The sequence below is a fragment of the Etheostoma cragini genome, chromosome 5 (genome assembly GCF_013103735.1).
Source record: "Etheostoma cragini isolate CJK2018 chromosome 5, CSU_Ecrag_1.0, whole genome shotgun sequence".
Taxonomy (NCBI): domain Eukaryota; kingdom Metazoa; phylum Chordata; class Actinopteri; order Perciformes; family Percidae; genus Etheostoma; species Etheostoma cragini.
The window spans coordinates 11239763-11253952 of record NC_048411.1 but is presented as its reverse complement, the minus strand read 5'-3'; the positions used below and the strand labels follow the sequence as shown (position 1 = coordinate 11253952).

Below are 14190 nucleotides of genomic sequence, written 5' to 3'. Positions count from 1 at the left end.
CTCAATAAAATAACAATTACAAGTAAAAAGTCTATCAGTATCTCAGGACTTGATTTTTTATTTCACAACAATGTATATTTAAGTAATGACTAAAGGTCCCCTGAATTAGTTTTTAGAGTGCATGGACAGTGGTTCTAAAACATGAATATACATAAAACATATTTCATATGTGCTTTAAACAAATTGCTTTTCAGACATTAACTCTTGATTTGAAAAGATTTGCTGTGTCCATGTATGTTATTATCATTTCCCACTAAACCACTATTAGAAAATACTGTGGTAAAGTAAATGTACAATAGCTGGGTGCATAACCTTTATTTGATGATTTTATAGATTACTGCACACAGATTACCAAAACAAAGAAAATAAAATGCCATCCTATTGTAATATATTCCTTTCATTTATGCATGGAAGTGTGTTTATTGAAGCGGATTCACTGCTGTGGAGATTTACCTCTCATAGTGCATCCTTTTGCAGGTCCAACGCACGTGGCCGTCAGGGGGCAGTCTGTGAGCTCTCGGAGAAACGTGGCTCCTTGGTTTGCGCCACACAGTTGGCAATTTATACGCGCGCGCACGTGCGTACACGCGCAAACAGTAGACAGATGTAATGGATAAAAAAAGACGCCTGCCTAGTTTATTGTATAACATAACCAAGTCATACAACCAGGAGTTAAAACAACAATCCCGAAAAAGTTTTTAAAAAACTGGAAAAGTCTGTAAAAGGAATGCAATGGGGTTATTGACAGTGTGGTTGATTATAGGATAAGGAGTGATAGAGGATCTACTTCCTTAATGTATCTAACGACAAAAATGTTTGTGATTAAGAGTTAAATTAATTTGTGTTCTGTTATTTTATGTGTGTTGTTGAGAAGAGGGGGAAGAGGAAAGCGGAGTGAAGGAGAGAGGGAGACAGTCTCGTATGGTAGCCAGAGGGCGGTGGCATTTCTGTCTCTGCGTAAACGGAGAGAGTGGAGAAGGAGAGAGCGCGCGGAGAGGAAAGCAGAGCTAAGTGGCAAGGCAGCAGTGCCGCTGACACGAGTGAGGGACCCCGTGGCTGTTTCCACCACCTCTCTCTTCTCACAGCTTAACCTGCGCCTTTACAGACGGACTTCGACATCGGGACTACAGGCTATAGAGACCTTCTTGGTTTTGGACTCGTTTGATTAATCAGCAGACCCCGAGGTGGAGAGGGGTTCTTATTTCCCCCACCGTGGACCGAGGAGTTGTGTGTATTTGTTTATGTGTTTTACGCGTTGCTTGTAATGGGGAAAAGTGGACAGAGAAGTGGAATAGGACACGGGGGTTGCAGCTTGGTGAGGATGTGCGCCACGCCGGGGATCCTGCTTCTGCTAGTGCTCGTACACCAAGGAGTCGCCCAAGGTAAGGCTGGAGAGCGCGTCTTCTTTCACATCTTTTTTTTAATAGGCTACTTACATGTTAGAGCGACGAAAGCTTTCCTTCACGGCCGAGATGGAGATGCGGAGCGGTGTAGTGGCGGCATGCCTGTTAGGAGGCGGGGGGGCAGAAGTAGCTCTTGCCAATAGGAGCTTTACTTTTTGTGTGCCGTATTTCCATTTAAATTGAGCAGATGCTGATGAGTGGATGCTTTACGGCCAGCTTCCCAAGGTGTAAACCATGTAGACCAAATCTGCGCATTCCCCTGCGTGCTTGAAGCGTGCGGTGCCAACTGAAAGGTAAAACTCGCGGAACGACTAATGGGCTAATTCATTTAGGAGGATTGGAAAATGTATGGTAAATACAAAATGAGTAATGTGTGAGAAAATGTAGTCCGGACTCGCTATTGGGAATCAGGTGAATATAGCTCACGGAACGTGGGTGCAAAAACTCCCGAAGTCCCTGTCTGAATGGACATCGCAGTAGTTTTTGTTGTCTGAAATAGAAATGGGCACATCAACTCAAAATGTAATCTACTGCATTTTCATCTTATTGCCGTTAAATGCCGATGAAACAGTGAAGGGCAGGACTTGGACTCGACGTTTAGCCGTCTCATTGCAGAGCCCTTGGCACTGTGGAGGCGACGCACGCTTCGCTGCTCCGATCGGAAAATTGATCAGAAGTCCCAAACACTCACAGCAACTATACAAATCTCACAACAACAACAACAACAACAACAACAACAACAACAACAACACGAGTCCTCAGGAGAAATGTGCTGCAAACATCATGGTTGCAGTTAAAATGCCACAATGTCATCAGCTCGCCGTCATTATCTTATCAAGAGAGCTCAAATATAGCATGGGCTTTTGAAATCATAAGTGTTTATTATGTGTTACTACCATATTACCGCTACAAGCCCCAAGTGAAGCCTACTAGGAATGTTAACGGGTATTTCTCCTGAGTGGCAGGCAGCAACACAGCGGCTGTGCATGTTGCAGGCTGACTGAAGCCCGAATAAGAAGCCGAACTTTAAAACGTCAAGACATTTCATTTCCATTTAAGAGCTCCGTGAGATCCAGAATGTGATTGGCTGCTGTAACAATATGCTGACAGTCAACACATTTCTCTCTCACACTCTCATGCCCCTACTCAGGCAGAAGAACCTCATGTTAATCCAAAAGCTATAATGTCTGACCTTTCTGTTTTACCAAGTTGCTTCACTCGGCCCGTCTCCTGTATGGCCTTAGTAACCTGGTAAGTCTGACCTTTACAATAGGCAGCTATGGTGGGTTTCATCCCCTATTATAGTTTAGAAGTATAATATTGTAATACCCTACCAGGCCTCGGTGTTGCTTTAATCTTTCCCCTCCATTATAGAGCTAATATTCTAGCTGAAGGCCTCTTAGATGTTACAGTAAATTGCCCAGTCCACACTAGACTGCAGTCAGAAAATTGGTATCGACATAACTGATTGGCCTAAGGTTTGTCCTGAATTTTGGCAGTAATTGGACATGATGTTGCTGCCACCTTTCTCTCGTTGCCCAGGGGAACAACATTTCAGCAAAACCCACCAATATTCATTATGAGCGTTCTCTATTGGTTTACTGTTAAATCAATACATTGCAATTTAGGGACACGATTTGAGTAGGCCTTCGCCCACCTCTGATGAATTGCACTTTGCCACCAGCATGCGACTCAATTGGACAAATCTCATAACTGGAATTTAAAACTGTTTTTAAAATGCTTTTCGGGCAGATGAAAAATTCCTCGCACACTCCTGAAATCTGCAGTTTGCAGTGCACTTTATATTTCTCTTCTCCCTCCTAGTTTGGGCTTGTCTGCTACGTTGTCTATTTTTTCTGCTCCTAACAACTTGACTCATGTTTCCGAAGTTGGCTCTTTGTGTGCGAGGAGTCACTCCATTAGTTGTTCTCTTGAACAGGGAAAAACACACACGGTGACCTAACTGTGGGGAGTGGGTTGCTTTGTGTATAGAACTGATCCTCTAAGTGCCTCGGTGCTGGATTTGATTCCGAGTCCATTCATTTAGAGATTTCCCTCAAATTACAAACTGTGTTTGTGTCTGTGCCTTTATTGTCTTTGAATGGGAAATAAAAATAGTTGCTATAACCAAACATTTCTGCTGTTGCATCATTAAGTGTCTTATGGCTAGCTGTTGCCTCCAGTTTAACGTCGCCGTGGGTATAGTTTGGGACGTATAATAGCTGAGTTTGTGTCTAATGATTTTTTAGGATGATGATGTTTGTGGGAATGATGCTGGCATTGATGAGGTTACAAATTTAATAATGATGAATGATGAGTACCCCGAAATATTCAAAACCTTTTCAAGTACACTTATCCCACACATAATGGATTCAATCCAAGTAGTTTTACTTTACATCCAGGTCTGTTCTAAGCGTTTAATTCTAAACTTTTTTTTAGCATTTAGTCATTTAATCTGGCATATAGATATCTTCTCCTAGCTTTGCAGACTATGGAAACGTCTCCTGCGTGCGGAACCACACTTGTGCGCACACACACACGTGCCCTTACAATGAGAGGAGAGTGTTAGTTAAGATCCTCTCATGCCAGCTTGAGTGCATGTGTCCGCCTTCACACTAAGCCCCACCCTCAAGTCTCTTGGTCTATTAAAAAGCCATTAGCTAAGCCCCTTTACATTTGATCTGGAATGAATGGGTGTCAAGATCACTCTACAAAGTCTGAAAAGTCCCCTTGTTTATTATGATGACTAAGCTGCGGTGTAGCCGGGTTCTATGATACAGCTGCTATACGGTGTTAGTCAAACATTTGGTGTGTTTCTGCGTTTTACGGCCCCTGCAGTCCCTGTCATGTTAGATTCCACGGTTTGGCTGTTGGATTCTGGTTACAGACACTCATTTTTATGTGGCTTGTGTTTCAGCGCGATGCACTTTTCTTTAAAAAATTTTTCTTTAAACACAACCATTTATTCTAGATTCCTTTTTTATTGTTTAAATATATGTTCTTGAATTGAAAGTTGATTTAAAACAACTCTGTGTAACATTAGAATGAGTGCGAGTTAATGTTCATGTTTGTGTATCTGCATAGGTGGATGTTGGTGTGTAGGTGTGTAGGTGCATGTGTATGAACCCGGTGGTGCAGCGTTGTTGAAAGTGCTAAAATGAGCGGCGTACGAGGGTGTGTTTATGAACTTGGCAGCTTATGGATGTGCTCAGAACTCCTGTGGTGTGTGTGTTTCTGTGAACATGTGTGCCAGAATGTCTATACGTGGGAGATTGTGTGATTTTTTGTCAACTTGGCATCATAACGGGGTTCCAGCAAAGCTGACATGGTATCACATGGCCAGAGATCCCATGCTGTCTCCCATTATGCTCTGATCCTGTCCCATGGTGCACTGCAGCCATCCAGGGTTCAGTGATTGTAGGGGGACAGCTGGGAATTATTGGAACTAAATAGGCCAATTTGATTGGCTGCACTACTCCAGCCTGCACAATGGGATTGGCCGAGCAGGTTTTATGTGGTAAATTTGATGCTTTTTCTGTATCAGGACGAGAGAGGGCGAGATAGAAAGAGGATGAATGGATGAGGAAGGGAGAGATCTCTCTGGGTGGTTTGTACCAGCTTTGATCACTCCACTAGGACTTGACAAGCTGACTGACACACACACACACACACACACACACACACACACACACACACACACACACACACACACACACAGCAAGATATTTCTGCGGTCAAACAATTCTGCATTCTGTCTGCATTCTTTGTGTGTGTGTGTGTGTGTGTGTGTGTGTGTGTATGTGTGTGTGTGTGTGTGTGTGTGTGTGTGTGTGTGTGTGTGCGCTCGGACTGGCCTTCACAGGAGTTTATGAAAGGGAGTCTTTGATTGTGTCTGGGGTTGTTTTGTATAGAAGACCCTCCTGCTGGTAGCCTAGTGATGGCAGATTTCTCTTACCCTCTCTGCCTTTTTAATTTTTCTTTTTTTTCCTTGCTTACTCATCCGCACATTTAAAAGAGTCTTACTTTAAGTGTGACCAGTCATGAGACATTTTTCCAGCCACCTTTTCTCTATCTCTTTCCTTTCAGTCTGCATCCTCTGTTAGTTGCCGAATGGATTTTACTGACCTTTTTTCCTCTCTTCTTGCCTGCGGCCTCGCATGATCATCCATTCACTCTCTCAGCAGACTTCCTGTTGGACTGTAAAAATGCTGGACCTACAGTTGTGTGTTGTGTGTGTCTTATATACGGTTTACTTGGAGCGCATAGCAATTACTGCTCGGCCTATTTCAAAAATCAAGAGCCTGAACATGGGTTGTTTGTGTAGCTGCAGAGAATTTTTGCAGGCATGTTTTTCTTTGAGGAAAGCAGAGATGAAATCCAGTTTAGAAGAAGTGTGGTTTTCAAAAGGCTGTGTCGACAAAGTGCGTCACACCGCTTTCACCATTTTCTATCTCTCACTCTCCGCAAGGGAAAACCCAGGACGGAACATAAGAATGTGTGTGTGTGTGTGTGTGTGTGTTAGAGAGAGCTGAGCTAGAGACGAGAGGAAAAAGCAAAAGGAGAAGCTAAATGTTCTGAATCCAATTCCCAGCATCTCCTGCTGTTAGGCCTAATTCATTCTAGAGTTTCATGTAAAGATCTGGAATTATGAATTTTTCATGGCCTGTGAAACCTAAGGCGTCATTTGGGGCTCTCATTTCCAGGCTTTGTGTGTATTTGTGTTTGTGTGTGTGTGTGTTCTGAGAGAACACTATTTGTTCCCAATCAATGGCCTACTATATAGTTCCCACTGGTACCAGCCCTGCACTGCAAAATTTGTATTCCCACATTTAGATGTACTTATTTCCTTACCTCTAAAGTTATGTTAATATATGTTCTTTATCATAGAAACACAATGCAGTATTGTAGTTAAGGAGCCACTAGATCATATCATTGGAACAAGTTCACATTATCACAAAATAGCCGGAGGTTTTTTATTAGTAGTAGTTCACGTCAAAATCCTATCAGTTTTATTTTGTGAAGCTACATTTGAGATGACTTCTCTTGTTGTTATTTTTTGCAGCCTACCACACGGATAAACTGGGCGTCTTTGATTCCCATAATAAGCAGTTTAGCTGAGTGAACCGATGCCACTGAGTGGCAGGCCACAGATTTTTCTAGTGATTTTTCTTTTGTCCATCTTTAGACATTGGACAACAGTTCCTATTTCCTGTCATTTGTCCCCATTTCTCTCACTCTCTTTCTCCTGCTTTCTCCTCTTCCCAACTGCTACCTATGACGTTCTGTTTGCCTCACTCACTTTTAGCGCCCTTTTATTATTCTCTTCTTCTGCTACTGTCTCTCACCACTCTTTCCCTTTCTCTAGTTAGATTTACACAGTTTAATTAGAGTGTGGCCCAAACAGTGGACATATTGTTTTGCAACTGAACGGGGCCCAAGACCAGCGGGACATTATGTGTTTGGTCACAGAAACATGGTGAAAAACCCATCACTTAGCCAGAGGGAGGGAGAGGGTTTACACACACACACACACACACACACACACACACACACACACACACACACACACACACACACACACACTGTTCCAATACACATAGTTGGAAGGAAAAAAGGAAGGAAACAAGGAAGGAGACAGACAGAGAAATGGAGTGTCACACCGTGCCAGCTGCTCTCTATTGAAATCTCCCCCGTATCTTTTTTTAAGGCCTTGCCTCTATCCACAGCCAACAGCTTAGGCTTTTCATGGTCTATATATTCTTTTTATTTGATACTAAATAGCCTGGGCTAGTTTACTTGCTTCAAAACACAATGTTTAGCAAACTGCACTTACTGAAGACAAGCGATTACGGGAGACACTTCTTCTGTGTGTAAAGAAACCAACTTCTACCTCTTCAGCTTAATCCCCCTGTCCCTTCCTGTGTCTGTCTCTGACACTTTGTTTGGATTAATGCCAAAATATCAATCTGCTGTGACGCCAGATTTTTTGCTCGTGGCACTCATATTAAAAACAGGCTGCAGATATTTTTTGATATGCATGCATGCTAAACCTTAATGAACCGCAGCATTGCACAGTTGTTGCTCCTGAAACACACACAAATGCAAAGACAACACATTTTCTAAGCATGTGTGCGCCGTACAATTCCTTGACAATTCCTTGAGTACAGACACACGACCAGCAGATGGGTGCTGGGTGCTTTGGCTGAGTGGTGAGTTTGTGTGTCGGAGCAAGAGAGCCTTATTTGTGTCACCATGAATATGTAATTAATCTGCCATTGAGAAAAGACGACGTGCCGCAGCAGGGGGTCCGCGAGGCTGCTCCTTTTTGTTTCCACTGAAAGCTTGTTATGGGCCTTGTCTTGTATGGAGGGGAGCGAGAGAGATGGAGAAAAACAAAGTAGGTACAAGGTTACGAGAAGCAACTTAAGAGAAATGAAGAGAGTGAAGGAGAATAAAGTGAGAGAAGAAAAAGAACTTCAGGGGAAAGTGTTTTTTTTTTCTTTTCTTTTTTTGATGGAGAATTTGACATTCATGCTTCTTTTTGATAGGAAACAAAGCTGCACTGTAAAAGCCCTAGAACTGGTTGAGAGAGGATTGGGGAGAGGAGGAGGGTGCGAGCAAGCTTGTGGAGCGGTGTTGGGCAGCCGCCTGAAGGATTAGTCTTTCTCTTCTTCATATCTTTCGTCACTATATTCTCCCTGCCTTTGTAACTCTTTTTTCCTCTTGTGCTGTCCTTTCCGCATCCCCACTTTTCTTGCCATTTTTTCCTCTCTTTTTCATTCTCCCTCAATCCAACCCCTCCCACCCTTACCCCCAACAGTAAATCCCCCCGCACTCTCTCTCTGTGCCACAACTGTCTGGTAATCTAGTGGTCCATCTCTAGGAATACGCACAAACCTGAAACCATAATTACTATAATCACCACTATAACGTTTTACCTCCTAGGCTTACGTCTGCACTTTGCACACATGTGTTAGCACGCACACACAAACACACACACACACACACACACACACACACACACACACAGTTTTGCCTGTTTTGAAAAGAGTACATTGTTATTCTGTAGGATGCCATGAAAAACGGTTAAGCATGTCTTGTAAAAAGGTTTTTGGTTACCTGTTCTCCTGCTGTAGACATGATGTAATTTACTGTAGTTTACCTTGTGTAGGCTTACGAAAAACAATGGACACACATACACACACACACACACACACACACAGGAAATAATGCACAAAATCGACAAAAGCTGTTACATTCAGTTACGTTTTATTGTGTATGATCGGTGCAAAGTCACACACAAACACACTGTGTACTTTGGACTAACATATGGTACAACAAGTCCATTCACTTATTTTGGCTCCACACCAGCTGTAATAAGGAATCCACTATATTTTACTCCGCGGGTGACAAGATTACGTGTAAGCAGTTTGCTTTGATTCATTTGTGCGCAGCATTCTAAGTGGCTAATGAATATGGGCAGTACTTTGCTGAGAAAGCATGTCTGTGTGTCCGGTGTGTGTTTGTGTGTGTGTGTGTGTGTGTGTGTGTGAGGTGTGTATATGTCTGTGGATGAAATATCACATTGTTATTTTCCAGGATTAGCCATGCGCACAGTGCTTTTTCCCTCTCCTCCCCCAGAAGAGCACAGGTAGGACGGCACTGTAGGTGGAGAAGGGAGAGAGAATAATGACTCTCCACTGAAAAGCTTGCTTCCTGAAATCTTTTGTTCTGCGGGAAAAAGTGAGCGTATAGAGGTAAAAGAAGCAGGGAATCAGAAGAGCCAAGCAGAGGCAAAGCTGAATGAGTGGGAGGGAGAAAGATATAGTGACTTGGATATAGGGACGTCAACCGTGGAAGCGAGATAGGGAAAGACTGCAGGGTTAGTAATTAATCACAGAGAGGGACGAGATTTGATGAAACAAAGCGGTGAAAAGGGAATGAATGAATATACAGGCACTTCGGTGTTTTCATCACCCCATTTAGGTCCTTTGAGCTCAGATACTGTGGGATTAAGACTTGGTTTTATAAGTAGATTATGTCCAAAACGGCAAGGTGTAAGTATTCATTGGTCAGATATTGAGCACAAAAGAACATGACAACCCTGGGAGGGCCTTTTTGGGGAGCCTGACTGCGGGGGGGAGAGAGCTGTTTTTATGGCGAGGTTTTGGTCCGGACCATAGCCTCCTGCCAGATTGGGGGGGGGGAGTTTAAATTGTTTGGGCCTGTGTTGAGAGGCTGTTCAGTAGTGCAGACAGGGACTGGTTTAAAGAGCCAAAGTGCAGGTTTAGCAAGGCTGTGAGAAATGCTAAAACAAAAAAACAGTTCTCTAAGAAACTCCAACAAGTTTTCAAGTAATCATCCTAAAAGGCAAAGCTTGAGACGTTTTTATGTTTAAAACAAAAACGATCTTTAACAGAGTCTTTAACAGAAAGGTCGACCTCTGTGGGAATTCTTTCCATAATGTTGTCAGTCACATGGAATAATAATCGGAGCCTGTCAGTGGAAAAACAAGCACTTTTGTGGACGTTAATTTAAGTTGAGTAATTGCCCAATAACTTACATTGTAGCTCGCTGACTGCCGACTGTGGTGATCTTGCTTAATACTGGACCAATTTCAAAGATTGTTGTTCCCATCAGTCACTTAGACAAAAAGCATAGGAAAATCTGTTTTAAACGGACATTTTACATAGAACCTTTCTACTTTAGCGGATGAAGCTCTTTGAAATCGGCCTCTCAGTCACCCATTCACACACCGCTGGTGGAGGAGCTGCCGTCCAAGGCGCTGGCCTGCCACTTGTGGTTCATTGTCTTGGTCAAGGAGCCCGGGATCACCCTGCAAACCTTGAACTAAAAGAACCGTGGACTGTGTGTAATGACTGTGGTTTTAACATTAATTAATTTAACTTGCATTGGTCTGTGAGTCAGTTGGGCTAACAAGTCCGAAGAATAGTTTTGTCTATGCTACACCAGTTGTATAGTTGTTTTTTTTTACTTGATGATGAAAATTTATCGGCCTGTTTTCTGGGGTTTGGTCGCATATGTCTACACAAATTTCTGTATGAAACGATACACAAGACAAAGTGAACTGATTCATCACTTGTTGCCCATGTCAGACTGCACAGATTAGATTGTTTTCCTGCACGTTGACTTCTACATTGCAATGGTGGGTGGACGTCATATCTTGTGTTTATTGCATGCTTTTGAATGTCTCTGTTAGGTTTTCCTAATGGGAAATCACTTTAATATTGAGTGAAATAAAAAAGATGTAATATGAATAAAACATGACAGGTCACTCTGGTATTGATATCATATTGAAAGGAAATGCACACAGACTTTGGGCACTTCACTTTTGAAGAAAAACTTAAAAATAATTTCCATTTGCTAATGTTCCAGTTATGGCACTAAAATCATTTTAATCAGTGGCTTTCTTCGAGAAATTTAAGTGTTAGCCACAAAGTTGTATAACTTTATAAGCAGATAATCAGATATTCATTTTTAGGTAACTTCCTACAAGAAATTGCATAATGACCTACATTAAACATCTTAAAAGATTATTTTTGGGGGTTTTATGAACAGGAAAACTAGGTAAGAAAAGAGAGAGAGAGGGACATGCAGGACATCGTCAAAGGTCGGATTCAAACCCTTGACCTCTGCGTTGTATTACTTTAAATAGGGTGATGATGAGGTCAGTGGATTAAGGCTTTATTGTTGTTTTTGATTGATTGAGAGATTTAAGATCTTTTCTCCTGCAGTGTCTCCCCAACCTCTGAGTGAAAGTCAGGGTTTATTATCGGTGCTCAGCATTGGGACTCAGCAATGCAGCTAAAAATGTACAGACCTACTGAGTTGTTTTGTGCAGTTGTTTATAACATGCTTCAGATATGCCTTGTTTTCATCGATTCTCTCCCACACATACTTTGTGTGTGTGTTCAAGCATGTGAGTTGTGTGTGCACGTGTGTGTGCCAACTTGTTACCTGTGCCCTCTGGCTCTCCAAGCTGTATTTATTGGTTTATTGAAAAGAAACCCTAAAAATTACTTTTTATTTTCAGTATTTTTAGTATTTTGTATTTTCATCCCCAAGGATTCTATAAGCCTCAAAGCTCCTGACAGGTACCATGGTAGTCTTGGATTTCATTGCTTGTTTTTTGTCCATTGTACTGGTCAGTGGGTAGAGCAGCACATATACTTCGAGGCTTATGCCTCAACGCAGAGGTCAAGGGTTTGAATCCGACCTTTGACGATATCCTGCATGTCTTCCCCCCTCTCTCTCTCTTTTCTTACCTAGTTTTCCTGTTCATAAAACCCCCAAAAATAATCTTTTAAAATGTTTAATGTAGGTCATTATGCAATTTCTTGTAGGAAGTAATTTGAATTCGAAACTGTTTTTGATATGACAGCCCTTTACTATATGGTAAAATAAAAGTATTTGACATGAAGGAATGTGTCCATAGTCAGGGTTTGGTATAACTCCCATGCTCAATAGTCTGGACCAAATATTACACAACATCATTTAGTTTCCTCCAAGCTAGCCTGATTATATGTCATTACGTCAAAGGATGGACTACATCTGATCAGAAATATTGTTCATGAAATGTTGAGGAATCACATAATTATCTGTGTCATTGGAAGATAGAGACTGGCGCTCCCTGCTGTGATCTGACAACTGATGAAATCTAAATGTAATTTTACATGGACGTCACAGGCACATGCTTGATCTCAGAGAAGGTTTTTAATGGTACAGCATGGAAAAGTGGAACAAAGGACCCAAGAAACAGACAGTTTCCTCTTGCGTATGTATGTATACTTTATTCTTAAGGAACTACCACTGGGAAAAGTAAAGAGTAAAGTAATGCAGCATATGGAACTGTGTCCTTTTGTGTCCTGCCTTAGACTTTTCCCATATAATTTACAGTTCTACAGGGATGTTGTAAACAACGGAGTCTGTTATGCAGACCGCTCTGTGTATTCTGTTTGTTGCAGCACTGCTTTTGATCAGGAGGCTGTGGGCATATTGTTATCCAGTATCATTAAGTTCTAATGAATGCATGTTATCTTTTTCATTTTTTTAATCTTTTGTAAACAAATTGGTACTGGTTTCAAAATGCGGTCATCAGTTTCCTATATGAAGAAAATGCATGTCTGCCACAGAGGCTGCATTCAAATTCAAAGTAAGCACATTTTACCTAAACATTGAATTTACTTAAATGCATTGCTGTGTTGATTTAACCACCTAAGCCTTTTAAATCGGTCATCTGTTTTGTATTTTAGCATTTTGGCTAAATGTTTGTGAATTATTGTTTGTGGGTGCGAGTTCTTACTGTAGTTTTGTATCATTCAAGTAACTTCTGGGACCCACGCACACACTTTGTTGTGAGCCGATAAGGAAACTAAGGCCCAGCTTAGCTGTCTTTTCACAAAAAAATAACAATTTATTCGAATATATTTTCCTGAGCAGTGAAGCTAAGCACTTTACACAACTACTTTAGCAAAGGACTCAATTTAATATATCAAAAGATCCCAATGACCCACACATGTTTCATATCACAGGCTGTGATGCAGCTCATTTCAGAGCGTTTTGGACTCAACCTTTCACCTCAGACTGACGTTGTTGCTTATTTATTTGTTCTGTTGCCATCATCATCTCCCCGAGGCGCAGCTGGTGTTGTAACGGTTTTCAGCACACAAACTGGCCCACTGTCCAATGACATGTGGCTCAATTGTCCAGCCAATACTGGGAGAACACATACACCCACACACGCTGCAGACACCCGCACACACAGGATACTAAGGGACAAGTGTCTCTGCCCTGTTGGACACTTGCATACAAGGGGTTTCCAGACAGGGCAGCCAACATACACACACACACACACACACACACACACACACACACACACACACACACACACACACACACACACACACATGCTCTGAATGGTTAATTTGGCAGTTAGTGTGGGTAGACACTGTCTCTCCATATGCAGTAGCTGGTTTGGCATATCCTGTCGTTTACTTGGACCATGTCTGATATTTTGGCAGCTGGCTGTTTTCAGAAGGGCGGGAAAAACCACCTGTACTGTTGTAGAAAACCATTATCCTCAACGTTTAATGCATAATTACGTTTTTACCAAATGTTCTCAAGCTCATTTTTAGATATCATGGTTGCCTAGATATAATATATACATCAATTTAGTATTGATATTCTGGTATTAAACTAGATATCTTTGAACAATTTGGATGTCATAATTTGGTGATACTGTATAGCAGCTTTACATTTCCTGGGCTTACAATAAGTTAACTTATCTTAAAGAGGTATTGCAGTTATTTAGTGTTCCACTTGTACAGCCTACTGTAAAGTTGGGGAACTCACAAGAGACAGATAAAAAAAAACTGGTTCAAAATCAAAGCAGCTGAGATATTTTGACTTTGAGTTTCTAGTATGGGTCAAGCAAATGGATAGTGTCTTTCATCAAACTAAATAACCTTGATGACATCATCAGGCTAATCTTTTGGAAAGCTCCCTTTTGATAAGTCAACTTAGCTTGATTAAAATTGTGTAAAACGTGTACATTTGTGTAAACCCCTTAAGGTTTTGTCTATTTTAAAAACACCACAAGTTTTAATTATAATTGTTCAAATAAATTCCGATTTAAGTTAATTTTACATGAACAATAATATTCCAACTTCTATCTTGTTTTTTAAGGGTAAATTTACATGGAATTTAAAGTGAACAGGCGATTTATTGTCACGCTTATGCCATGTAAAAAGAAAAAAAGAAAAAAGGT

At 41.5% G+C, this 14190-nt stretch overlaps 1 protein-coding gene across 2 annotated transcripts in view; it reads left to right on the top strand.

Moving 5' to 3' along the window:
* The first annotated feature begins 946 nt into the window (after positions 1–946).
* The window catches only part of LOC117944715 (netrin receptor UNC5C-like), a 177403-nt gene continuing 164159 nt past the window's right edge, over positions 947–14190 (top strand). For both annotated transcript variants that reach the window (XM_034871786.1, XM_034871788.1), the window contains exon 1: positions 947–1382. In XM_034871786.1, coding sequence (XP_034727677.1) covers positions 1265–1382 — 118 coding nt within the window. In that variant the 5' untranslated portion in view covers positions 947–1264. The remainder of the gene's footprint in view (positions 1383–14190) is intronic.